Source organism: Zootoca vivipara, chromosome 11 (assembly GCF_965207765.1).
Source record: "Zootoca vivipara chromosome 11, rZooViv2.hap1.1, whole genome shotgun sequence".
Taxonomy (NCBI): domain Eukaryota; kingdom Metazoa; phylum Chordata; class Lepidosauria; order Squamata; family Lacertidae; genus Zootoca; species Zootoca vivipara.
In genome coordinates, this window is record NC_142594.1 from 52,398,269 (window position 1) to 52,421,973 (window position 23,705).

General features: G+C 47.5%; 1 protein-coding gene across 1 annotated transcript in view; it reads left to right on the plus strand.

Moving 5' to 3' along the window:
- Positions 1-2,715: 2,715 nt before the first annotated feature.
- Positions 2,716-23,705, plus strand: part of LOC118092192 (vasoactive intestinal polypeptide receptor) — a 107,754-nt gene continuing 86,764 nt past the window's right edge. Inside the window, exon 1 of the mRNA XM_035130008.3 lies at positions 2,716-3,139. Coding sequence (XP_034985899.2) covers positions 3,071-3,139 — 69 coding nt within the window. The 5' untranslated portion in view covers positions 2,716-3,070. The remainder of the gene's footprint in view (positions 3,140-23,705) is intronic.

Sequence of the window (23,705 nt, forward strand, 5' to 3'; positions counted from 1 at the left end):
GTGGAAAACCCAAAAAGAAGAAACTGAGCACAAGAGCATTCTCCCCTTGGGAAAAGTAAAGGTAAAGGGGCCCCTGACCATCAGGTCCAGTCGTGTCCGACTCTGGGGTTGCGGTGCTCATCTCACTCTATAGGCCGAGGGAGCCGGCGTTTGTCCGCAAACAGCTTCCGGGTCATGTGGCCAGCATGACAAAGCCGCTTCTGGCGAACCAGAGCAGCACACGGAAACGCCGTTTACCTTCCCGCCGGAGCGGTCCCTATTTATCTACTTGCACTTTGATGTGCTTTCGAACTGCTAGGTTGGCAGGAGCTGGGACCGAGCAACGGGAGCTCACCCCGTTGCAGGGATTCGAACCGCCGACCTTCTGATCAGCAAGCCCTAGACTCTGTGCATTAACCCACAGCGCCACCTGGGTCCCCAGCAATTGCTGGGTTTCCAGCAATTCCTATTCAGAGCGTAACCACCATGATTAAAGGGGGGTGGGGGCGTTAGGAGGTAAGGGATAGTGGCATGTGCCCTCCCTGAGTTATTTCCTGCTCCCTTAATGGCTCCCCAACTGCCAATCACAATAGACAAAATTCCTGCCTTGTTGAATTGGTATGCACTTAGCAAGGGGAGAGGTTTTTTTTGTTGTTGTTGTTTAGCCGTTTAGTCGTGTCCGACTCTTTGTGACCCCATGGACCAGAGCACGCCAGGCACTCCTGTCTTCCACTGCCTCCCGCAGTTTGGTCAAACTCATGTTGGATAGCTTTGAGAACACTGTCCAACCATCTCGTCCTCTGTCGTCCCCTTCTCCTTGTGCCCTCCATCTTTCCCAACATCAGGGTCTTTTCCAGGGAGTCTTCTCTTCTCATGAGGTGGCCAAAGTATTGGAGCCTCAGCTTCAGGATCTGTCCTTCCAGTGAGCACTCAGGGCTGATTTCCTTCAGAATGAATAGGTTTGATCTTCCTGCAGTCCATGGGACTCTCAAGAGTCTCCTCCAGCACCATAATTCAAAAGCATCCATTCTTCGGCGATCAGCCTTCTTTATGGTCCAGCTCTCACTTCCATACATCACTTCTGGGAAAACCATAGCTTTAACTATATGGACCTTTGTTGGCAAGGTGATGTCTCTGCTTTTTAAGATGCTGTCTAGGTTTGTCATCGTTTTTCTCCCAAGAAGCAGGCGTCTTTTAATTTCATGACTGCTGTCACCATCTGCAGTGATCAAGGAGCCCAAGAAAGTAAAATCTCTCACTGCCTCCATTTCTTCCCCTTCTATTTGCCAGGAGGTGATGGGACCAGTGGCCATGATCTTGGTTTTTTGATGTTGAGCTTCAGGCCATATTTTGGGTTTTCCTCTTTCACCCTCATTGAAAGGTTCTTTAATTCCTCCTCACTTTCTGCCATCAAGGTTGTGTCATCAGCATATTAAATCCTTGCTCTCCTTATAACGGCCATCGCCTCAGTTGGTAGAGACTCTGAACTGACTCTTTGGCAAACACTGCCTTCGCCCCATCCATGGGAGTAGCCAGGGTTTTTGTTGTTGGGGGGGGGAGGCTTTTGTAGGCAGGGGCAGAATCTCAGATTTGTGTTGATTTTTATTGATTTGGGAGGGGGCAGCTGCCCCCTGCTTGCCCCCCAACTTGGATGCGCCCATAGCCCCATCTGCTCTATGTGCCATACCACACTTTATGACAGTTGTGGTTTTCTCCCCAGAGCATCCTGAGAGTTATAGTACGTTAAAGGGTGCCAAGCTCCCTAAGCCGTTCCTCATAAGGCATCGTTTCCAGGCCTATGACCATTTTGGTTGCCCTCCTCTGGACATTGACAAGCTGGAACGTGTCCAGAAGAGGGCAACCAAAATGGTCAAAGGCTTGGAAATGATGCCTTATGAGGAACGGCTTAGGGAGCTGGGTATGTTTAGCCTGGAGAAGAGAAGGTTAAGGGGTGATATGATAGCCATGTTCAAATATATTAAAGGATGTCATATAGAAGAGGGTGAAAGGTTGTTTTCTGCTGCTCCAGGGAAGCGGACACGGAGCAATGGATTCAAGCTACAAGAAAGAAGATTCCACCTAAACATTAGGAAGAACTTCCTGACAGTAAGAGCTGTTCGGCAGTGGAATTTGCTGCCAAGGAGTGTGGTGGAGTCTCCTTCTTTGGAGGTCTTTAAGCAGAGGCTCGACAGGCATATGTCAGGAATGCTTTGATGGTGTTTCCTGCTTGACAGGGGGTTGGACTGGATGGCCCTTGTGGTCTCTTCCAACTCTAGTTACAGGTAGGTAGCCGTGTTGGTCTGAGTCGAAGCAAAATAAAAAAATTCCTTCAGTAGCACCTTAAAGACCAACTAAGTTTATATTATGGTATGAGCTTTCGTGTGCACACTTCTTCTTCCAACTCTATAATTCGAAGTGGTACAGTTTCCAGAGCTCCTGACAAGAGCGATCGACGGGGAAACCACCCTGAGAACCGCAGCTCCTGCAGATGAAAAAAGGCACAGAAAACTCTTTTTCCCCTTCCCTTCCTTCCACGTCCGTCATTCGTTTCTTCCCTTCCTCCTCCTTTCCTCCTTTCTGCCTGCCTGCTAAGCTATCCAAACTCGGGATCCTACCTGGACCCAGCCGAGCCGAGCCTCTTCCCATTGGCCTTCCCCGTCAGCCCCGCCCCCTCCCTCCCTCAAGCCCCGCCCTCGGGGCGGGGACAAGGGAAGCCCTTCCACGCGGCGCCTCCGAGAGAGCCGCACATTGACTTGAGCCTTGTTGCTCGCTGGTGGCTCGTCTCGCTCCGGGTCTGCGTCTCCTCTGCGAAAGGGAGCCTCGTCCCTGCGAGAGTCCGCAAAACGAACGAAACAAAAAAAATCAAAGGAGGACGCTGATCGGATTTTTATTTTTTTTAAATGGTTTTTCTTATTTAAAATTCAACTTCTGCAGAATGCAGAGACCACTTTCTCTTGCATAAAATAAGCAAAGCAACGCACGGGCCAGAATAATGTAGTTATTATTTTTATTTTAATTGTCCAAGAGAAAATCCGGCAGAAAAGAAGCTTTTTTGCATCGTTGGGTCTTCCTTAACCCTAACCGTCACGCTATGGAGTATAAAGGAGGAAGACCGCATCTGTGGTTTTGGGTGACTGTCCTCAGCTGCGTGATTTCCAAGGTGAGTGAGCAAAGGGTTGGAATACTCCCGTTTTCTCTGCAAAGACGATAAGGGGGAGGGCAAGATAGAAAATTCTTAAACAGCAGAAGGGAAAGTCTGATTTCTAATCACCTTCATACCTTAGGAAGATAGGGAGCTGCTTTAAACTGAGCCAGACCATTGGTCCATTTCATAAAATTGAAGAATTGTAGAATTGGAAGGGTCCCCGAGGGTCATCACATCTAGCCCAACCCCCTGCAATGCAGGAATCTCAACTATAGCATCCATGACAGCTTGCCATCCAACCTCTGCTTCAAAATCTCCAAGGAAGGAGAATCCACCACCTCTCCTGGGAGTCTGTTCCTTTATCAGACAGTTTCTACTGTCAGAAAGTTCTTCCTTTCCATTGGTTTGAGTCCTACCCTCTGGAGCAGGAGAAAACATCCATGCTCCATCTTCCATGGGGCAGCCCTTTAGATAATTGAAGATGTCTATCATATCTCCTCTTCCACTTTTGTAGACTAAACATACCCAACTCCCTCAAATCATTCCTCATCAGGCTTGCTTTCCTGACCTTTGATAATCTTGGTCCCCCACCTCTGCACGTGTTCCTGCTTGTCAACATCCTTCTTAAATTGTGGTGCCCAGAACGGGACACAGTATTCCAGGTGTGGTCTGAACAAGGCAGAATAGAGTGGTACTATGACTTCCCTTGATCAGGACACTGTACTTCTGTTGATGCAGCCTAGAAGGGCATTAGCGTTTTAAATTCAGTATTGTCTATCCTGACTGGCAGCTGTTCTGCGGGTGGTTTCAGATGGGGTATGATCCCAGCCCTAGCTGGCGATGGTCTTGTTTCTGCGCACAAGACAGTTCCTCTGCTACTGAGCTACACCCCTTTCCCCTATTAGGGTCATAGGAATTTGCCTTGCCCTGGGTCAGACATTTGGTCCATCTAAGCCTGTATCACCCACACTGGCTGGCAGCAGCTCTCTAGAAGGTTTCAGACAGGGGACTTTCCCATCCCACAGCAGGGGATGAATCAAAGCTACGAATGAGCTGCGTCTTTTCAGTCTTGCCCTATTTGGAGTAGCTTAGTGGGGAAACTGGGGTGTCAGGATAAAAGCCCACGAGGGTGGATGCTGTGTTGGGTCAAAACATTGTACAGCGCCTGGCACAAGGCACCTAGTCGCAGTAAACATACTGGGACTTCTTCCAGGGGGTGACATTTTAAATGGGCTGCTTTCTAGGTCTGTCCAAAGGGCTGTCTGATGCTTTAAAAACTCCACTTTCTGTTTATACATGCATGCACAAAATATGCACACACACACACACACATATATATCAAACTTGATTTTTTAAAGCATCTGGACAGGTTTACTCTGAATGTTGGAAGAATGCTGCTAACCACTAAAACCATGTATTTATTACGATGACCGCCGGTCTCTGTCTCTCATATATGCACAAATGTATGTCTGTGTGTATAGACAGATATCAAACATGCTTGTGTTTTTATTTTGTAATATTTATGCTTTGGTTTTATTCTACACCCCTGAGAAACGGTCTTAAATTAATAGCATTTGGAAGTATTGATCTTCCAACTTTATCAGTGCTCAATTTCTAGACAAACAGGCGACGAGGCAGGTACTTTCTGCACATGCTCAGGGCATTTTCATTTGTTCCTGCGTGATCTAGTTCTGGTTTTGAGACCAATGGATCAGCCTTGGTGAGCTTATGGTCAGCTTATGTCAAGGGACTTCATTAATTCTTCTTATTTTTGGTGGGGGGGGGGGATTTCAGTTTTTTTCAGGGCAAAGCAGGGTCAGACCCACACATGAAATCAGGAGATTTGTGATGAAACCTCTTGACACCCCCCTCCCCAGCTCAAAGCAGCTGCTGTTAGGCTGTTTCTCAGTGGTCCTGGGGGGGGGTATTCAAACTTCCGCCTCCACACACACCACATTATTGATCTGAATCGCTGCCCTTTCATCCCTACAGGGGGTAAAAATCCAGCATGCATCTCATCCAAAAAAATGATTCCAAAGTTGCATCAATAGCCCCAATAGAGGCCACAGACCCTCCATAGCTAAGCGCTTCTGAGCCTTGACGATTTCAGCAAGAAAGTTAAGCAAGTGTTTAATTCTTCTTTCTCTCTCTTTGGAAGTCAATAGAAGGGCTAATGTTTGGCTGGGTTATGATCAATTTTCAGAATGCTATCTTGACCAAAGAGGGTGTTTGCCTCTGGGCAGAGTTTGTGCAGCAGGCCTTCTGCCTATAATGATTTGCTTGTCCCCCAAGTTCTGTTCTGTCCCGTCCCCCCAGTTTTTTATTAATGCCTTTTCACTCGCTCTGTTCAGCTGCAAAATACATTTGCGCTGCAGAACGTACAGGCTGTCACAATTTGCATGTTATTCTCATAATACCGTCACCCCTGTGTTTGGAGCTCTGCAGAGAATGGAAGGAGAGGAGCTTACAGTCTAAACTTCTATACTGCAGGTAATTGAGGGAGGAATAGACATCACTTCAGTTAACACAGACATAGATTTAATTCACTTAAGGGCAGGGGCAACACAAGCTGAATCTATCTTGCCTTCTCCGTCTTGCAGGAAATTGCGTTTCTTCTGTGGCCCACATGTCTTCTTTGCAATACTCCCTTAGAATGTCTGGCATACCTGGGAGATGGTGAATTTGAACCCCACCTCTGCGGGAGGGTAACCAATCCGTCACTTGGCCTCGGTCCTCCCATTTGCGAAATGGGTTCATGCAGAAGGCGAACGAAAAAGGGGATTGATGTTGTCACACCTCCAGTCACTTCCTACACACGCTGGCCCCGAAGTTAAGCCCCAATTGAGTTAAATAGGACTTGCTCCTTAATATGCGTGTTTCTAATTGTCGTTTGAGCCCTGCTCAAAAAGTCTTTTACTGTCACCTCGGCTATGAAGAAAGACAGTCCCTTGATGGCTATTCTCAGGAGCCAAATACACATTTTGGCACCTTGCCTTCCTTAAAACTGAGAATTCTGCGAAATGAGAAAAAGCTCGAAGGAGCTTCTCTCTGCAAGTCATATTTCCTCAGTGTCATTTGCCGGGACTGTTCCCATGTGAACATCCCAACACTTAAAACCTGTAACATCAGTGATGACTTGCCAGTATGAATGGGCCATAAACAGAGCCCTGACTGCTGGATCCGACCAAGAGACCATCTAGTTCAGTGTACAGAGGCAAATCAGATTCTTTCTGGATACTCACAGGCAGCGCATGAAAGGGATGAGCCCTTCCTTGTGTTTTTTCCTGGGTGTCTATTATAGGTGGTATACTGCCTCTGAACATGGGGTTTCCATTTAACTCTTACAGCCGATAGGAACCGAGAAAATTATCCTTCCTGAAATTGAGGGATCTTTTTCTAAGCCCAGTGGTCATGCCCTCAGAATGATTTTTATTTAAAATCAGTGCTTTTCAGTGGAATCCAACTGCATTCATTTAGAGCAGATTAACAGGCGGGTGGCGCGGTGGGTTAAACCACTGAGCCTAGGGCTTGCCGATCAGAAGGTCGGTGGTTTGAATCCCTGTGACGGGGTGAGCTCCCGTTGCTCGGTCCCTGCTCCTGCCCACCTAGCAGTTCGAAAGCACGTCAAAGTGCAAGTAGATAAATAGGTACCACTACAGCGGAAAGGTAAACGGTGTTTCCATGTGCTGCTCTGCTTCGCCAGAAGCGGCTTTGTCATGCTGACCACAAGACCCGGAAGCTGTACGCCGGCTCCCTCGGCCAATAATTTGAGATGAGCTGGACCTAATAGTCAGGGGTCCCTTTACCTTTAACAGGCATATGTTGAGCATTGAGATTTCAAATTATGTGTGAATTTAGCCTCACTCACCCAGCCGTTCTTGAAACGCCAGCTTCCCAAGTCGGCTTCTGATTTCTTAGCTGGAAGCACTTGAGTAACCACTGACATATTCCCAATAATTCCCACATGCATCACATCCCTTGCTTTCCTTCCCTTTGGTCGTCTGAGGGGGTGGGTGGGGGTGGCTTGCCTCCTTTTGCTACTCCGTTACAATGCTGTGAAATTGGTTACAATGCAGGCCGGTTTGCAACATAGAACACAGATGTCAACACAGCGTAAGACCCAAATCAGTTATATAAATTCAATTCTGATAAGAAATACAAATAAAATTGCAAGTTCTCATAACAGCAGCGACATATAAAAAGGGAGGAGGAGATCGGCAGCAGGGTGTCTAAAATACAAAGCAAAACAAAAAATCCTTCCAGTAGCACCTTAGAGACCAACTAAGTTTGTCATAGGTATGAGCTTTCGTGTGCATGCAATGCACAATGAGCTTTGGTATCTGAATAAGTGTGCATGCACATGAAAGCTCATACCTATGACAAACTTACTTGGTCTCTAAGGTGCAACTGGAAGGAATTTTTTATTTTGTTTTGACTGCATCAGACCAACACGGCTACCTACCTATAAAATACAAAGTACAGTGCAAAAAGGCAGAATCTTCTCTCCACCCAAAGGTGCCTTTAAAATAGAAAATGACAGACCCTCCCAGCTCTCACTTTGCAGCTTTCCTCTCCTCTCCCATTCTCTCATCCTGGGAGATCTTCACTTTCCTACCTCCCCTTCAAGGTCTTTCTGTCATCTACCTGTCACTTTCATGGGTAGTTATATATACACAGCTTCTGGGCTCTGTCCCTTTGTCACCCACTAATGTGACCAAGGAATCAGAACACAAGGCAGGGTTGTGCAAACTGAAAGTGGCCCGGTTTTCTCAGCGGTTCCCATTAAGTTTCATGGGATGAGGAACATGGTGAGCAGGATTTAATCTGGGATTCGTGGAATGGAGTGAGCAGCCTGCCCCTTAGCCTGGGGGCCACTGGGGGGGAGGGGGTGCTTGATCCCCAACTCAAGGAGCACATATACCCTTCTAATTTCTCCCATATGAGTGAATGGATGAAAGGAAAGTAGCATACTAGGAGGTGTTGTTGCATTGGGAGAAATCCTTGCCCCATTGCCTTTTAATTCCCCACAACAACCTTGTGAGGTAGGTTAGGCAGAGAGAGAGAGAGAGAGAGAGAGACTGGCCCACGGTCATCCCATGAGCTTTATGGCAGAGGGCCTTCTCGGTGGTGGCGCCTGCCCTGTGGAACGCCCTCCCAACAGATGTCAAAAAGGAAAACAACTACCAGACTTTTAGAAGACACCTGAAGGCAGCCCTGTTCAGGGAGGCTTTTAATGTTTAATAGATTATTGTGTTTTATTTTTCTGTTGGAAGCCGCCCAGAGTGGCTGGGGAGACCCGGCCAGATGGGCGGGGTATAAATAATATATTATTATTATTATTATTATTATTATTATTATTATTATTATTATTAGCTTTATGGCTGAGTAGGGACCTAGTCGCTGTGGTCTTAGTCCAACACTGCAAGCCCTGCAATATGTCCTTGATATACCTAAGACCTCTTTGCCTTCCTTTCTCCAGTTATAATGACAGGCATTTACCTTAGATACTGAAAATGGGCTTCTAACCACTACGCTACTAGCTGGTTGGTTACAGCTGACCCTTGGAATCGCTGGCCAGAGAGCCCTAAGGTGAGGTTCCTGCAGAGCACAGCTCTTGTTGTGGCAACAGATGAAGTCACAGGCAATAGCGTTCAGCAAGAGATCCGAGAAACAGAAAGCTACTCGAAAGGAATTGGGGCCGGGGCTGCAGGGAGAGGAGGGTGATATATATTTTAGGGCCAGGAGAAGTGCCTGGCAGGGCAAGAACTAACATTGAAGAAACAGTCTCCCAAGAGAAGGTGATGCTTCTCTGTAGGAATGTAAACCCAGGCTGGGTGAAATGCTAGGATACATAGCTTGGGGAAAACACACCTCGTGAATCACCGAGCTTCCTCATGTTGACATCTCTGCACACATTCTTCCATTGCTGGGAAGACCCTGCGCTGGCTGAATCTTTCCCCCTCTTTATGCAAGGCAGGCTGCATCAGCATCCAGAGAACACCAGAATGAGTGGTTTCTTCATTTATATATTGCATTTATAGTCCAGATTCCCCCCCCATGGGGTTTAAGGTGGTTTAACTGGTCCTCCTCCTCCTCCTCCTCCTCCTCCTCCTCCTCCTCCTCCTCCTCCTCCTCCTCCTCCTCCTCCCCCTCCTCCCCCTCCTCCCCCTCACTGAATCCCCAGGACAACGACCCTGTGAACTGAGAGCCAGGTTCCCCAGTGAGCTTCACAGATGAGTGAGGATTCGAACTCTGGTCTCCCAGGTCCTAGCCTGCCAACCACTTCACAACACCGGCTTGGGGAAGGCTGACACAGGCAATTAAAGGACCACAGTGGTGCAACTGACCCATTGAATGGAAAGGGCTGTCTTCCATTTGTGTGCCAAACGCTTCATAGCCTTGAACCCTTGAAATCCCCGCAGTCTTAGGGCCAAAGTATCCACGATGTGTTTTTGTTTTTGTTTTCAAAAGGGAAATCAGATTGAATGGGGACCTAATAATTTTGGGGATTGTGGCAGGCAGGGAGGTGGAGGTTTAACCCTTTCCTTCTTTGCTGAGGATAAACTCATATGTTGAAACTGCTATGGTGCCACTGGGAGGGGGAGCAACTGTTCCTCTCAGCGATAACAACTTCAAAGAGATATAAATCAGTAAGAGCTGTTCGGCAGTGGAACTTGCTGCCAAGGAGTGTGGTGGAGTCTCCTTCTTTGGAGGTCTTTAAGCAGAGGCTTGACAGCCATCTGTCAGGAATGCTTTGATGGTGTTTCCTGCTTGGCAGGGGGTTGGACTGGATGGCCCTTGTGGTCTCTTTCAACTCTATGATTCTATGGTTTTAATCTGGGGAGGAGTGGGTTAGATTCTCCCCTCATGCCTGCTCTGATCCTCTTAATTATCAGCCTTTTTGCCCCCCCCCCCAAAAAACCCCATGCAGCTGACACATTTATAAGGTCAGATCACTGTTTAGAGCAGGCATCCTGAAACTCGGCCCTCCAGATGTTTTGGGACTACAACTCCCATCATCCCTAGCTAACAGGACCAGTGGTCAGGGATGATGGGAATTGTAGTCCCAAAACATCTGGAGGGCCGAGTTTGGGGGTGCCTGGTTTAGAGGTTCTTTTTCATTTCCCTGGACTAGGCAAGGTTGGGTTGCGATCGCTCCTTAGGAAACAGAAACCACTCTGCTTATGCTCAGAGGAATGTCCATTGTTGTTTTATTCCTCATGTCATGGAGTGCCCTGGGTTGGGGGAGGGGGGGAGGCTGTTCTGTTCTTCCTCTCCGGAAAGCTGTGCCAAGCTAAATTATGTAAGAAGGCGAGATGTTTATTAATTCCAGCACATTGTATGTTTGTTTCCTTCTCTTGCAAACACTCTGAGAGCCGTGCTCTTTTCCTTCTCTTTGCGCCTGCCGTTTGCGCCGTTTGCTGCAGAGTGTCGGTTAGTGGAGTGGGGCTTGGAATCGAGTCCCGTTGTTCTCTTTAATCAGAAAGCCTGAAGGCGTCCCTGAATTCTGATAATGCCCCCCCCCCCCCCCGCTTTCCTGGATGGAGGGCAGAGAGGAGCTTGTCTGGAAGCTACTGTACAAAGGCCAAATTTGCATGGAATCATAGCCTCGTGGAGTTGGAAGGGGCCGACAAGGGTCATCTAGTCTGACCCCCTGCAATGCAGCCCCGCCCACTTTGCCTCTCGCCCTGCCCACCGTTTGCATGCTGCCATTGTGAGCATGAGTGTTGTGAGCATTCATTGCTTGCTAGAAAAATGAAATCATCTCTGCTGGGATAGACACCCACCTTTCTCTTGAAAACTCCCACAAGCAGAGGCAGTGATTTTTTGGTTTTTTAAGAAAGGAGAGCTCTCAAAATGATTCATGCCAGAAAACTAAGCAGCAAGCATACTGTTGGGGGAAAACAACTCTCCTCCAGATTTATCGGACGTGGGTGAGGAGCAGAATCTGTTTCTTCAGACTCTCCCCTGGCGTTCTTTTCCCTACCACTTTTTTTTCCTGGGAGAGGTTCTGTGCTGGCAATAGCAGAGAAACAGGCTGATATTCAACAGGCGAAGCTTTACCCATCTGAGCCCTGCAATGAAGGGTGACGCTTCAGCTGTGTGGTTTATTTATTTATTACTGCATCTTGCCTTTTTCTCCAAGGAACTCAATGGGGCATTAATGGTTCTTCTCTTCATTTAATCCCCACAACAATCTTGTGAAGTAGGTTAGGCTGATAGTCAGTGACTGGGCCAGTGGGTGTCTTGCCCAAGTGTGGATTTGAACCCTGGTCTCCCAGGTCCTAGCCCAATGCTCTAACCATTACCCCACACCGCCTCACTGCATAGGAGCTTAGGAAGCTGCCTTCTACAAAGTCAGTCCCATTAGCCCTGCTAACTCAGTATTGTCCACACGGACCGGCAGCAGCTCACCAGGGTTTGAGGCATGGGACGTTCCCAGCCCTACCTGGAGGGACCACTGGGGACCTTCTGCATGCAAAACTGGTGTTCTGCCATCGAGCTACACCCTTAAATTTCTACCTGTTGATGTGCCCACTGAAGGCAGAGAGCCATGAGATAAGCAAATGTCCAGCCCACAGGATGTCCAGAGTGGCAGAACATTGCTCTTTACCTGTTCTGGTATCACCGTGGTGAATGGATGGCAAAGGTCTCACAGCTCTCGGCGAAATCTCGTGATATATATTTTTTCTGCCAGATTCGTTTCAGCAAAGCTTGACGCTTGGCTTTTGGGTCGCCGTGAGTTCTTTGTGTGGCAGGCGAAAGAGGCCAGCCTTTCTCCTGCCCTCTAAAGCAGCTGTTTCGGTCAGAGACCCAGAGCTAAAATCCCAGGAGACGTGGGATGAATATGTTTGGGGGCCAGGAGCCAAAGGCTTCCGAGCACCTGGCCTGAAAGACAAATGGGCCGATGACAGAAGGCTGGGTCTGGGGTTTCTTAGAGCTGCCGGCCCTCGCTTGAGATTTATAGGGACGGCATCTGAAAAGTTATTGTAAAATAGTTTCCCTGGCTTGAGCAGCATTGAGCTGATGCCACAAACCTGCTGTAAAAAAGAAAATTCTGGTGTGCTGATGCTTGCTGTGAATTTTGGCTCTGACGCTTAGAGGTGGGGAGAGGGAATTCAGTTCAGGTTGTACAGAAAAACAAACCTACCAAATTTGCAAACTGAAACAGAGCCGTCCTTTGAAATTCTTTGCCTTTTGCCAATTCAGTTCTTGAGCCTAGTAATGTGTGCAAAATTTGTTTGCTTATTTAATTAATCTAGCTATGTGCTGCTTAACCACTTAAACGGTTTGTGAGGATACGATGCAAAAAAAAAAAAAGGAGTCAAAACTATAAAATCAGACTTTGATTAAAATGCTTGTTGGGTTTTTTTTTAATGCATTCAGTTTACATATGCCGTGTGCATTACATTAGTGAAAATAGCATACAAAAATGTGTTATATTAGGTGGTATTGATTTGCTAAAGCTGTGTATGCTAAAGACAAAATTATGAACAAAAATCATTACATGTTTGGAGATTAGCACTGAAATGCTGGTTAACTTTTTGAGGACTAAAACAAAACAAAACCACAAACTGACGTCAAAATGTGTAGAGCTGGATTTAAGCAAATCAAAATACTTTATTCAACCGATAGTCAGAAAGAAAAACATTTCTCAATACAAATATAAAAATATAAAACTGAAGGCATCAGAACAAAATAAAAAAATTCCTTCAGTAGCACCTTAAAGACCAACTAAGTTTTTATTTTGGTGTGAGCTTTCGTGTGCATGCACACTTCATCAGAAACAGAAGTCACCAGGCATCAGAGGGATACATAAATGGATTTATGGAAAAATGAGAAACCAAATCACTCATTTCTATTTATACTTTAGGTTTCATAGAATCATAGAATTGTAGAGTTGTAAGGGATGTGGGTGGCGGTCTAAACAACAGAGCCTAGGGCTTGCCGATCGGAAAGTTGGCGGTTCGAATCCCCGCAACGGGGAGAGCTCCCAGAAGGTAAACGGCGTTTCCATGCGGTGCTCTGGTTCGCCAGAACCAGCTTAGTCATGCTGGCCACATGACCCGGAAAAACTGTCTGCGGAAGCGGGCAAACGCCAGCTCCCTTGGCCTGTAAAGCGAGATGAGCGCGCAACCCCAGAGTCATCTGCGACTGGACCTAATGGTCAGGGGTACCTTTACCTTTAATGTACCCCCAGGGGTCATCTAGTCCAACCCGCTGCAATGCAGGAATCTCAGCTAAAGCTGAGTGAAAGAGTCAGTGGAAATGCATGGCATGAACCCCCCCCCCCCCGAGGACCAGTGAATTTATTTGTTAAGAAAACAAGGCAGCGGATGACATAAACTGGGACTTAAGTACATAGCAAGAGCCCTGCTTGATCAGACCAAATTGTCCATTTTAGCACAGCATCCTGCTTCACGCAGTAGAGAAATAGCTGGCTTGGATACTTTTGGGAAACTCTCAAGCAGAGGCTGAAGGTGATAGCCCTCCCTTGGTGTTCCTCCCAGCAGCTGGTGCTTGAAGGTAGACTGTCTCTGCACATGGAGGCTCCAAGTTGCTGGGTGCCTCCTGGTTGGTGCTGACTCGCAACGGGGCCTTCTCAGTGGTGGCACCCTGCTTGTGGAAGGCCCTCCCTGTCAATGGCTAGAAGAGACTATATCTGGGAGCCTTGAAATGATTAGCTGCGAGGACCCATGATTGCTTTAAAAGGTTTTCAGATATCTTAGTATTTTTCAGATGGTTTTATCTTTAATTGTCTGGTTTTTGTTGCTTTATTTGTGGCCTTGATTTCGCTTGGGAGATAGGGTGGGCTAGATATAAATAATAGCACTAGTACCAGCAGCTGTACCATATATAGTAGATAAAGACATCAACAGATAAATGTGTAATTCAGTGCTCAGGGTGAAGAGTATGGGAATTAACACGGGGGAAAGAGTTTGATAGGCTGAAGTAACTGTGTGAAAATGCCCTTGTTGTTTGTTGTTGTTTAGTTGTGTCCGACTCTTCGTGACCCCATGGACCAGAGCACGCCAGACACTCCTGTCTTCCACTGCCTCCCACAGTTTGGTCAAACTCATGTTTGTAGCTTCAAGAACACTGTCCAGCCATCTCGTCCTCTGTCGTCCCCTTCTCCTTGTGCCCTCCATCTTTCCCAACATCAGGGTCTTTTCCAGGGAGTCTTCTCTTCTCATGAAGTGGCCAAAGTCTTGGAGCCTCAGCTTAGCATTAGATAATGAAGATGTGAGCTTCAGAGTTAAGCAGAGCCCTTCTCTGTGCGTTGCTTTGCAAAGCCCCAATCCAGAATTGGCATCGCATGACACCAAGCCGAGTGTCGTTCCTTAACGCCAAGAAAATTAGAGGTTTTTAACCAGGAATTGTGGTGGGTGCATTGAAATCACAACCCTTTATCGGCAACCCTGATGCAGAAAATCCTTCCTCTACTACCCCCCCAAAAAACCTTCATAGAGTGAGAAAAAATGTCCATTGAGAGGTTAAAAGGGGGGTGGAGGGGACTTGACTGAGTGCCACATTTCCATCGAGCCTCAGTTTGAGTGCATTGTCCGCTGCAAAAATATCGCTCTGCCTTTGCCAACGGAATTACGACCATGTAAATCCAGCCTGGCTAGGAGCCAAATTGAACACATTGTCTTTTGCATAGCCAAAGTGTACAGTTGGCAAGCTCAGCTGCCTCGCTGGTACATGACAACTGCTCATGTTCTCTTGTTTCTCTCTTGCCCCCCCCCCTTTGAGCTCTGCTTTCCAGCTTTCTTCGTTCTGCCGCCTGGCGTTACTTAGGGAAAGGTTTGGCTCAATGGGTAGAGCATTTGCTTTGCATGCAGAAGGCCCCCCGGTTCAATCCCTGCCCGGCGTCTCCACGTAGGGCTGAGGAACGTCTTTCATTTAAAAACCTTGGAGAGTCATTGCCAGGCTGCATAAACCAGCCTTCCCCAGCGTGGGCTCTACCAAGTGTGGGAATGAACGAATTCCTATGCCCCACAAATAACCCAGAGATGCATTTTTAATAAAAGCACACATTCTACTCATGGAAAAGCACACTGATTCAACAGTCAAACTAGACTGGATGGTAAACACAAATAACCAGCGTGGAAGGACCCAAGACACAATGGGATGCAGGGGGTGGATGGGCTAACTCTTTCCCCCTACCATAAGGCCCATCTTTGCCATTGGTGCCTGTGGGAGTTTTCTTCCCTTTGCAAAATAGAAATGGGTGGGGGCTGCTTCCAACGGAGACTGCGGCAGAAGCAAAGGGTTAAACCAGGGTTCCCCAAACTAAGGGTTCCCCGGGGGCCAGATGTGGCCCAATCACCTTCTAAATCTGGCCCACGGACAGTCCGGGAATCAGCATGTTTTTACATGAGTAGAATGTGTCCTTTTATTTAAAATGCATCTCTGGGTTATTTGTGGGGCATAGGAATTTGTTCATAATTTTTTTCAAAATATAGTCCGGCCCCCCACAAGGTCTGAGGGACAGTGGACCGGCCCCCTGCTGAAAAAGTTTGCTGACCCCTGGGTTAAACACACACACACACACCATCTCCTCCATCTGATAGGTCCCTCCACCCTGGCTATTTTGTGTTTTTTCACACACAAAAATCAGCTATATGATGCCAAAGGCCAGATCCAGCTTACCACCAAAGCCATACTGAGCTGTTTTGGTGTGTGTGTGTTTTTTTTTAAAAAAAAAATAAATACTGTGTTATGGAAAAAAAATTCTATAACATCTGTAAATCAGTCATGCGATGCCAAACTATATGACAAATGTCATATCTAGTTTGGACCTCAGCTCAGGAAGTAGGAACTGAAAAGCAACAGTGTAATCTTGATTTAGCAAGTGGGAGATGCCAGTTCTTCTTAACTCTTGTTATGGAAACATCTCGTTTTTGATTAATTTTAATTTCATTCTGGGCTTTATACAATCCTCACCCCCAGTTAAATGGCTTGACAGTCTATGCAGCACAAACTTCCTCCTTTCCTCAGTGTTCCAATCCTCTGGCTGTGGTAATATTTTCCATTTTTGCTCGAGCCAGTTAGGGGGCCTCATTTCTCTGGTGCAAAGGAATTCACCCAGGTGCAGGATTTGTGGCTGGGTAGGGAGTCAAGAGGGGACGCAGGTGGTGCTGAGGTCTAAACTGCAGAGCCTAGGGCTTGCCGATCGAGAGGTCGGCCGTTCGAATCCCTGCGACGGGGTGAGCTCCCGTTGTTTGGTCCCTGCTCCTGCCAACCTAGCAGTTTGAAAGCACGTCAAAGTCAGGAGCGTAGCAAGGGGGCGGTGGGGCGTGCCGCCCCAGGCTCCACTTGGGGGGGCTCCACTCGGGGTGCCCCTCCCTGCCCCCGCCTCCGCCCACGTGCGCCGTATGGACATACACGGTCCGTACCGGCTGCCCCATGAGCAGCAGCCCGTTACGGGCCGCTTTGCGCCAGCAGCAGCACGTACTGACTGCACATGTTCATGCATGCTGCGGAGCGACGCCCCACCCCCAGGGGGCGCCTTCACATTTGCCGCCCTGGGCAGCCAAGTGGCACCGTTCGCCACTGTTCAAAGTGCAAGTAGATAAATAGGTACCACTGAGGCGGAAAGGTAAACAGTGTTTCTGTGCGCTGCTCTGGTTTTGCCAGAAGCGGCTTAGTCATGCTGGCCACATGACCCAGAAGCTGTCTGCGGAGAAACGCTGGCTCCCTCGGCCTATAGAGCGAGATGAGCGCCGCAACCCCAGAGTCATCCACGACTGGACCTAACTGTCAGGGGTACCTTTACCTTTACCTTAGGGAGTCAAGAATCCTTTCTTCTCCTAAAACCCAACAGCAAATGCAACTTTGCCAAGAGCAGCAAAGAACAACTTCTTGAAGCTCTTTTACGAAACATTGAAAACTGTCCCATACCAAGAAGCATAGAATCATAGAATTGCAGTGTTGAAAGGGAACCCGAGGATCATCTAGTCCAACCCCCTACAATGCTGGACTAGGTGGGCCCTTGACCTCATCCAGCTGGCATGTCTTATGTTCCTGTGTTTTTATGGTCTCTAGTCAGTACTTTTCTGAGCTGCAGGCGATGACAGATTCTCAGGCCTGTCTATCCATGTTGACAATTTGCAATGGAAACTGCTTTCTCTTGCCCTTGCAATGGCCTTAGTTCTGAACCATTAGTGTGCAAACAGTAGCAGTGTCACATTCAGGATCCTGCTCTGGGAAACATGATTTGCTTACCCTAGAACAGGAGAGGTGCTGGAGAGATCATCAAGGTGGTGTTGAAAGAAAGCTTCTTGAAAGGGAAAAACATTGATGGAAAGGGGCAGTTTTTGTGAAAAATGTTTCTACTCTCCTCTTATAGAACAGATGCCCATGAGAGGTGGTGGACTCTCCTTCCTTGGAGGTTTTTAAGCAGAGGTTGAATGGCCATCTGTCAGGAATTTAGCTGAAATTCTTGCATTGCAGGGGGTTGGACTAGATGGCCCTTGGGTATCTTCCAACTCTAAGATACTCTGATTCTATGATATGCAGGTACATCAGAGAGACCGGTCAGTAGGTGGTTTAGAAACTTCAGCTGGTGCAGAATTCAGCGCCCAGCTTGCTCACCGGAGCAAGGCGGTTTGAGCATATTGCACTGATCCTGGTCCAACTGGTTTTGACCTATAAAGCCTTAAACGGCTCAGGACCGCAATACCTCAAGGACCGCCTCTTCCCAAACGAACCTACCCGGACCCTGAGATCATCTTCTGGGGCCCTTCTTTGCGTGCCTCCTCCTTGAGAGGTCAGTAGAGTGGCAACACGAGAACAGGGCCTTCTCTGCAGTGGCTCCACATCTGTGGAATGCTCCCCCCCCAGGGACGTTCGCCTGGCGCCTTCACTATACACCTTTAGGCACCAGGCAAAAAACATTCCTTTTTTAACCAGGCCTTTGCCTGACTTGATCTACACCTATATCCTTTTTAAAATGCTGGCTCTTTGGGGTTGTTGTTTTTTTAATTGGGTTGTTGTTTTTGTTTTGATTTTATGTATTTGATATTTTATGTGAACCGCCCTGAGACCTTCGGGTATAGGGCAGTATAGAAATCAAATAAATAAATAATAAAATAATAATAATAGGCTTCTGCGCTAGCTGTACACGCAGCTGTAGAGTCAGCCTGCGGCACCTGCTTGCAAGTAGATTTACTCACCTGTAGATGCTCTAGCTCAGGGGTTCCCAACAAAATTTTCTTGAGGACCCCTCATCGAGCCGCTATTGTGACAAGGACCCCCATTAATTCCTAATCCTAAAATTAAAAAGTAAGAGCCAAATTAAGAGTCTTTTTATATTTATACGTTTTTTACAGTTACAACAGAGTACTCCATCAGTATACAGTTAGTTTTAATTTTCAGTCCTTAATGAGATGAGTTAAATCTGTCCTTTGAGTCCATTATTTCTGAAATATTAGGTTCCAAACTTGAAACTTTCACTCTGAAATCCAACCGCATGTCGAGCCGATTCCTATATTTGTTTTTCATGAAACACATGGAAGAAAATGCTTGCTCACACCGATATGTGGTTGCAAATGGAAGGATCTTTTTCATTGCCTTATCTCCAAGTTTCTTGTTTACAAACACTACTGTTTTGCAAAGAGGCAGCGCGCACCAGGGAGGAGGGAGGGGAATGGAGAAGACAGGGTACCTGCGCAGTAGCGCACAAATGAAGCCGACACGCGCAAAGCATCTTGGGGAGGTGAGCGTTAGTAGAATGCGTGCGCTGCCTCTTTGCAAAACAAACTCTGCGCTAGACTCTGCTCATGCAGGAAGTGGCCAAAACAAAAAAATCTGTTATCATACGAAATATATTTAATATATTTTTTATTCTAATAGCATCTTGCGGACCCCTCTGGCATAGCTCGCGGACCCCTGGGGGTCCCCGGACCACCTGTTGGGAACCACTGCTCTAGCTTGCCATTCCAAATGGCAAGCACAAATCTTATTTTCTGCACCCAAGATGGCTATAGAAGTCATTTATTGGCTTGAAAAAGCAACAATCCTCCAGAAGCCGCTGTCCTTTCATTCTGTGGTAGGACAGAGAATCCAGCCCTTGATTTCAGCCCTCTTAAAAAACAACAATTCCTGGACAGCAAAATGCCTCCAACCATTTCTATGCAGCCTCACTTTGCTTCCGTGCAAAAAAAGAGACTATTGTTATGTAACTCTTCTCCTTCCCTCCCCCTGCTGCACTGAGTAATTTGTGTGTGGGGGGGGGTTGTTTTGGTGGTTGTTTTTTTTGCTGAGAATAAATGTTATAATTCTCACGGACAATGTAAGAAACTTGGCTCCCTTGCTGAGAAACTAGCCCTGGAGCACATCTCTGCTTTTGGAGATTTCATAAAAGAGCTGGCTTTGCCTGAGAAGTCTCTAAATCTGTTTTGACATCTTGGTAGTGCTGAATAAGTGGCTGTCCACTTTATTAGAAGACAGGGAGCTCTCCACTATGACTCCTTTTACGGAGGGCAGTAGAGGCTGGATAATATTGTTGCATGCCACCCCAATCTCTGAGCGGTGCAAGATTCCGGGGGTTCAAGGCGCTTAAGCCAGCGTTCGTGCTTCCTTTGGAAATGAGGCACACAAGGGAGACTGTGGTGTCTTTATGTGGTTTATTTACACATATCTACAACCTGAACCAACGATGGAGGGCTTCACGGCATTAACACCCCAAGAGGGCCTTGCTTCCCCCATAGCAGCAGCCTTGGATTCAAACAGAAATCAAACATCACCCTGTCTCTCTCAGTTCCCAGTTTTGCTGCTTTGCTTCCAGCTCACATCACTCCAAACTCTCGGCTCTCTGCTCTTTGTCCATCCGCAGGTTTGCCGTCTCACACAGAGCCTCTTTCCTTTGTTCTCTTCATGGCCCATCACCCAGGCGATCGCCTCAACAGGAAGCTGGCCTGGCTTATATTTTAACACTTGCTGGATCCAGAGGTCAGAAGGGTATTTGGCATACAGCCTACCTCCCTAACCCAAACTCAAGGCAATACAAATGGGATTTTTTGGGGGGGGGAGGGGAGAAGAGAGATCTTTTACTACTTCTATATTAGGGATGCCATGTGTCCTCTTTTTCCGGGACACGTGCTCTTTTTCATGGGGATGTGTAAGAGGAAGGGAGTACAGGGAACCTCCTCCTCTAATCAGGAGCAGCTCATCGACTAGTAGTCATGAGAGCGCAGACTCGGCAGAGGCTAGGCAGGAAATGGGAAGAGGGGACCGGGGCTCTGACAGCCTGGGAGAGCATGAGTCCCACAGCCGGGATCGGAGGGAGGAGAGCAGGGGGGAAAGGGAAAACATGGAGTGCAGACCTTTGCCCCTGGTTCCGGAATTAAGGAAAAGACGGAAAGGGAGGAGACTGTCCGTCCTGCGCCTTTTATGTTGGAAAAGGGGGCGCAGGGGGGCAGTCCCGGATTCTGCATCGGACTGAGAAGACATGCTTCCTGACACCCCGTTACACTGTACATAGAGCGCACCAATAAAGATTGTTTAAAGACAAGCAGGTGCCGAGTCGTTACTCTAGAGTAGCCGCAACAGCCTCTGACAGCATGTAAAATGAGAATTGTCATAGCGGTCCATAGTTAAAAGTAGAAGTCGGCAAATGTGTGCTCTGTTTTGCTCTTCAGAGTATGGCATGCCTACAGGAAGGGCTCTGCGAGTTCAAAACAAAGGTCCATCTAGGCCAGCATCCAATTCCAATCCTGCACCTCCAGGAAGTCCAAAGCTGGGACACGGGTGCAATAGCTCTCTCCTGCTGTTAATCCCAGCAGCTGCTATTCAGGGGCATTGCCACATCAGGACGTGGCAGTTCCTAGTGGCATGGCTGATAATACGAGCTGTGAGCTGTGGAGACTCGAGTTCAAATCCTACCTTGACTGTGAACAGTGAAATAATTATAATTATAATAATTATAATTTATTATTTAAACCCTGCCCTTCTGGCTGGGTTTCCACAGCCACTCTGGGAGGCTCCCAACCAGATATTTAAAACACAATACAGCATCAAACATTAAAAACTTCCCTAAACAGGGCTGCCTTCAGTTGTCTTCTAAAAGTAAGATAGTTGCTTATTTCCTTGACATCTGATAGGAAGGTGTTCCACAGGGAGGGCGCCCCTACCAAGAAGACCCTCTGCCTGATTCCCTGTAACCTCACTTCTCACAGTGAGGGAACCACCAGAAGGCCCTCGGAGCTGGACCTCAGTGTCTGGACTGAACGATAGGGGTGGAGACGCTCCTTCAGGTATACCGGGTCAAGGCTGTTTAGGGCAGGGGTCCCCAAACTTACCCGGCTTTGGGCCGGTGCCCACCATGCCGATCACGTGGCAGGCCGGAGGGCGGGGGAGTGCGTGCCCGTGCGCATGTGCACTCACTCTTACAGTTGCGGCAGCGCACTTCCGGGTCAGAAAAAAAGTACCAAAAATCATTTGTGCACATGCGCATGGCCCTCCCCTCCCCCGACCCGGAAGTGCACTGGAAATGACGTTTGTGCAGGCACGCAAACGTTATTTCCAATAACGTTTGCGTGAAGCCAATGAAGATCTTTCAGGACCAGTGTTATATGGCCTCTGCGGCCTCTCCCAATCACCAGTCTAGCTGCCGCATTCTGGATGAATTGCAGTTTCCGAGTCACCTTCAAAGGTGGCCCCACGTAGAGCGCATTGCAGTAGTCCAAGCAGGAGAAAAACCACTGTCCAATGGCTGTAATCGCAGAACCTGAAGTCTCTGGATAATGCTTGCTTAGCTGAGAGCAGTGGTTCCCAACTGGTGGTCCGCAGACCCCAGGGGATGGTCCACGCAACCCATCCAGAGGTTCTGTGGCACTATTTGCATAACAAATAGTGTGTGTTTTTTTAAAAGTAGGAGGTCTGTCGCTGTGTGAGTTGCCAGTGGCTGAGAGGACACTGAGAGAAAAAGAGAGGAAGAAGAAAAAGAGAGGAAGAAGAAAAAGAGAGGAAGAAGGAAGGAGAGGGAGCAGGGGGTGGTGAGAAAAGGAGGGAGGAGGGTGGGGAGAGATGGAAAGAGAGAAGAGGTGGAGAGGGGGGGGTGAGAAGGGAAGGAGAGGGAGAAGGGGAGAGGGGAGGAGATGTAAGTTTTACGGTGCTTGCCAAAGGCCATGACCACAGCATAGAAGCACAAGCAATTTCAAACACAAAATATAAATCAAAGCATCTGCTAAAACAAACAGAACCATCAATTTCTAGCGAGACTATAGCTAGGGAGCCTCCACGCCTACACAAAGTTTCTTTCAGATTTAGACCTCTGAATCTTCATTGCAGTTCACGGTCCAAGTCCTTCTTCCTAATCTTCATTGCCGCCAACGCGAAAAAGGGCCATCTTGCGAATCACCAAGTGTTGGAGTCACTCAGGAAAAACTGGACCCTCTCCAGTGGATAACTGCTTCCTTGAACAAACAAGGCTTCTCGGAAGCGCCGGGTCAGCGTGCAAGGGGCAATATGACAAATAATGAATAATACCTTCTACCTGCAATTGCCCACATATGCATAGTTTATCTGTGTATGAAATCTTGTCCAGAATTCCTTGAAAGCCTAACTCAACGAAGGCAGATCTTTAGACAAGTAAGTAGCTCTAAAATGCTCCGATTTCACTAGAGGGAAATACGAGGAACATTTAGATGACTTAATCGCATGTGGGTCCCTTCTGGATTCTGTCCAGCAGAACCGATTCCCTAGTTAGCCCTCATCCATCTTCAGAACCTCATTCAGCTCCTGCAAACGATAATAATCAAGGCAATAATCAATTGAATGCTTAATTTCCCTCAATGTGTTCTTCCCAGTTCCATATAGCAATTGGATGGGAAGCATCCATTGCGTAAGGATGTCTATCATTTCAGGTAATTATCTCATGCACAGTCGACTCTCACTTTGACCACTGTCTAACCAGCTTCCGTTCATCAAAGAGCCGCTGGTGTCCCATTGGGTGAAGAGAATATACTCCAAAGAAATGGATTCTGAACCGTTCCTAACCCTTTGATAGCATTCAAGTCATCTCCCCAAATTTCAGCTCCATTCGGGGGATCACTTCATAGAATAGAATCATAGAGTTCGGAGAGACCACAAGGGCCATCCAGTCCAACCCCCTGCCAAGCAGAAAACACCATCAAAGCATTCTTGACATATGCCTGTCAAGACTCTGCTTAAAGACCTCCAAAGAAGCAGACTCCACCACACTCCTTGGCAGCAAATTCCACTGCCGTACAGCTCTTACTGTCAGGAAGTGATTCCTAATGTTTAGGTGGGATCTTCTTTCTTGTAGTTTGAACCCATTACTCCGTGTCCGCTTCTCTGGAGCAGCAGAAAACAACCTTTCTCCCTCCTCTATATGACATCCTTTTATATATTTGAACATGGCTATCATATCACCCCTTAACCTTCTCTTCTCCAGGCTAAACATACCCAGCTCCCTAAGCCATTCCTCATAAGGCATTGTTTCCAGGCCTTTGACCATTTTGGTTGCCCTCCTCTGAACACATTCCAGCTTGTCAGTATCCTTCTTGAACTGTGGTGCCCAGAACTGGACACAGTACTCCAGGTGAGGTCTGAC